Source organism: Callorhinus ursinus, unplaced genomic scaffold, assembly GCF_003265705.2.
Source record: "Callorhinus ursinus isolate GAN/ISIS: 27379988/994484 unplaced genomic scaffold, GSC_fseal_2.0 scaffold4576, whole genome shotgun sequence".
Classification (NCBI taxonomy): domain Eukaryota; kingdom Metazoa; phylum Chordata; class Mammalia; order Carnivora; family Otariidae; genus Callorhinus; species Callorhinus ursinus.
In genome coordinates, this window is record NW_027401630.1 from 1 (window position 1) to 3,993 (window position 3,993).

General features: G+C 55.3%; 1 protein-coding gene across 1 annotated transcript; it reads left to right on the forward strand.

The window, feature by feature from the left end:
• Positions 1 to 84: 84 nt before the first annotated feature.
• On the forward strand, positions 85 to 1,709 carry TEX19 (testis expressed 19). The gene has a single exon (XM_025865336.2). It carries the CDS (start codon positions 101 to 103, stop codon positions 1,025 to 1,027), a length of 927 nt encoding a protein of 308 aa, XP_025721121.1. The 5' UTR covers positions 85 to 100; the 3' UTR covers positions 1,028 to 1,709.
• The last annotated feature ends 2,284 nt before the right edge of the window (positions 1,710 to 3,993 follow it).

Here is a 3,993-nt window from a genome sequence, read left to right on the forward strand (position 1 = left end):
GAGCCCCCCAGCCCCGCCCCCCCCCCCACCCCCCAGGGCCAGAGCCCCCCAGCCCGTCCCCTCCCCCTGCCCGCCCCCGCAGGAGGCAGGCAGCGCGGCCATGTGCCCGCCGGTCAGCGCGCGGTACGGGGGCGAGGGCCTGTCCTACCTCCACGCGTCCTGGGTGTACCAGCTCCAACACGGCGGCCGGCTGGGGGTGTGCTTCGCCTGCTTCCGGGCTGCCTTCCTGGAGCTCAGAGACTTGCTGGAGTTGGAAGACTGGGAAGACGAAGACTGGGACCCCGAGCTGCTGGAGCACAGCGAGGCGGGGCCCGAGGCGGGGCCCGAGCCGGGGGCATCCCCGGGGATGGGGCTCGGCTGGGGGCAGGGCCACGGCCACCCCGCGCAGGGGGCGACTGCGGACTGGGGGCCAGGCGCCCTGGCGGCGGCCCCTGCGGGGTCTGAGGAGGTGGGCCTGGACCACCACTGGGTGCCCACCGAGCTGGAGCCTCAGGACGCAGCTCCCCTGGGCCTGGGTCCTGAGGATGCTGACTGGACCCAGAGCCTGCCCTGGAGACTCGGCGGGCCCCCCACCTGCTCGCACTGGCCGAGCCTCCCTGCTCCACCGGGGGAGCCCATGGTGCTGGAGCTGGGCAGCACCGGGGCGGTGGACCCCGCCGAGGCTGAGGCCTGGCTGAGGGACCTGCAGGTCATCTCCGTGGTGGGCTGCTACGATGCCGTCTACGTCCGCAAGATGACAGTCGGACGGGCCCTGAGGACCCCGGGCCAGGGCTGGGAGCTGCTGCTGGAGCCCGACGAGGTGGTGAGGCTGCAAGACGCGCCCCAGGAGCAGTGGAAGCTGAGCCTGCTGGAGTCCCTTGCTCCGGGGCAGAGCGGAGAGCTGGTCCCTGCGGTCTCAGCCCTGCTGAAGAGGGGATTCAGCATCCTCTCCTACTCACCCTGGGCCGCGAGGGAGGCAGGGGAGGGGGCCTCCGCATCCAGGCCGCAGCCCTCATCCTCCTGGGGACAGGGATCCCAGCACCACTGAGACCTGCAGCCACGCGCCCAGTGGGTCCAGGGGGCCTGGGGAGGGCCCGGCTGCCACGGGAGCCTCGGCCCTGGGGGAGCTGCCCTGTTCCCAGCCCTTCAGCCCGGGGCCCCAGAACCGAGGGACCGAGGCCCAAGTGGCCCCCACTGTCCTGGCTGCCCCCTCCCCACAACAGCCAGGGGAGCGACTGGCAAAGAGCAGGGGACTAGTGCCCGGGGAGGGAGAATGGGCAGCTGCCTAGGGACTGAGAGCGGGGACCCGTCACTGCCTCCGTGGAAGGGACCCAAAGGCCTGGCACCGGGAGAGACGTTCTTCTCCGTCAGACGTCACGGAGCCAGGAATGCGACGCTCTCTGGGCCGGGGTCGGTGAACGGTTGCCGCGCAGCTTGGGAAGTGGGCTGCGGCACACGCGTCTGTGCACCAGCCCTGCCCCGGCCGCACGCAGGGACGTGTCCCGTGGGGCCCGTATCCCGGGAGCACGTGGGGGTGGGGGCAACGGGGACGTGTGCTTGCCTTTGCGTGGTCTCTGGGGCCCCATGGGACCCTGTCAGCCGCAGTGGGGACTCTGGTCTGCGCGGGGAGAGACCTAGTTTCAAATGTTGGCCAGTTTATGCAGTTGGACCGTTTAGTACCCGTTTGTTTGTGTGTTGTTTTTTAACTGAATAAAGTCATAAGTTTTGAATCCAGGCCCTGGGTGACTGATCTGTCAGTTCCTCCTTGTTGGTGGCGTTGTCTTCTCAGTGCCTTGGATGAGCCACCTTGACGGGTTGAAATCTCCTGGGAGCAGGAGACAGAAGTGGGGACAGTATAGGGCAGTTGAGCCAGTGTTGGCTCATGGTAAGCGTTTGTTTCACAGGCATTTATCACATTATAAACAAACACATGCACACTTAAAGGGCCATGTTGTGAACAGTAATGAGTGTATCATCAAACATAGATTTTAATCTATCTAAATGTGTACCGACTAAAAATTTTCAGGTAGAACATATGTAAAGAATGCTAATATATTTCAGAGACAGAGGCAGGGGGTAGGTACCAGCATCCCAGTGTGCTGTTCTCTCACTGGAGTGGGATGCTCTGGAGTTCTGGGCACCAGGGTGCCGTAGGCAGGGGAGATACTTTTAATCAGGGACGATGTTCTTAGCAGGTTTTCCTTCTTGCAAATGACTGATCTGGAGGTTTCTGTTGCCCTCCATTGGTGGTCTCTGGCTGACACAGCCTTCCAATGATTCAAGGATGGGCTGTTTCCCTTTCAGGGACAAATACAGCTCTAGGGGTCCATTCTGGAGGGTTTTCCTGTGCATTAGGTTTATCCTATCAAATTCGATGGCAGTCTTCCTCTCATGTATCTTTCAGAAGCAGTCCTGGTCTTAAATCATGAAGGCTGTGATGCTAATTAAGTGAGAAAAAACTTCAACACAGCAACAGCCTTTCAACACCCCTTGATCACTCTACAAGCATTTAGTGAGTTGGAGTCTATATTAGAACATTTACCTGGTTTCTCTCGCAAACCCAGCCTGGTCTTACTTTGTCCCTTTCCCTCTCCATCCCTCCAGATTAAACAGTCCATTTATTCATTATTCCAGCAAACTTTTGTTTTGAGCAGCCTTTTTTTTTTTTCCTTAATGACCTGGCTTCTTTGCAGAACCTTAGCACATCCTGCAGCAGGGCCCAGGCAAATGCTCAAGCTCTGTACCAGGAGACGAGAGGGTTCCTCAGCACTTCTCATCTGGAAATAGAGAAAATACCAACTCACAAGGTTGTGGTGAAAATGAAAAAACATAAAATATATCCTCAAAAGTTAAATCTATAATTACCATATGAATTATGTACCCAAATGAATTAAAAAGGTACATGCTCATAACAGCACTGTTCATGACCCACATGTCCAGATGAAGGGATAAACGAAATGTGGCATGCCCGTACAATGGAATATGCTTCACCATAAACAGGAATGAAGAACTCACCTACGCTATGGAGTGGATGAACTTCGAAACCATCCTGTTCAGTGAAAGAAGACTGTCAGGCTGTCAGTGAAAGAAGCGTGTCAAAGGCTACATGTTGTACTTACATGAAATGTCTGGAATAGGCAACTCCATACAGACAGTGGTGATAAGTGGTTGCCAGGGACTGAGGGAAAGGGAGAATGGGAAGTAACTGCTTAATGGGTGTAAGGTCTCCTTTGGGGACAATGGCAATGTTCTGGAACTGGATAGAAGTGACCGTTGCACAATAGTTAATTTTATGTGAATTTCACCTCCAATTTAAAAAATCAAATGTAAATGTTGTAGCACGTTGGTCCAGAGCAGGGATAACTGTGTTTTCTTCCCAGAGGACCTAGGGAGAACATGCCCACACACCCCCAGACATGGCCCCAGTGTGAATTATTCCACTCTGCTTAAAGCAGCTGTAGTCAGTTCTGTTAATGGAAATTAGCTGAGGTGTGTGCAGTGGAATACCACAGAGCCTTGCGGAGGTGTGAATGAGCTCTTATTTTTCAGATTGAGAGAAAACAGAAAATCGCAAAAGGATAGGTACAGTCCAGTCCCATTTATGAAAATTTTAAAGCACATTATTAATTGCACATAGAAAATACAAGGTAAAAAAAAAAAAGTTTGGGAGTTGCCCCAAAGTCAGGGCAGTGGTACCTCTAGGGAGGGAAGAGAATGGGAATGAGGACTAGGGATATAGTACTTCCTAAAACAACACTCTGAAACCAATACTAGAAATACTGTCACTTGATCTAGATGGTGGTGCCCAGGTGTCTGTTATATACTGAGAGCATGTAAAAATGAGGATGGCAATGGTGATGCTGCTGCTGCTGATGGTTGTGGAGGTGGCGGTGATGGTGGTGGCGGTGATGGTGGTGATGGAGATGGTGGTGATGGAGATGGTGGTGATGGTGGTGATGGAGGTGGTGGTGATGGAGATGGTGGTGATGGTGGTGATGGAGATGGTGGTGATGG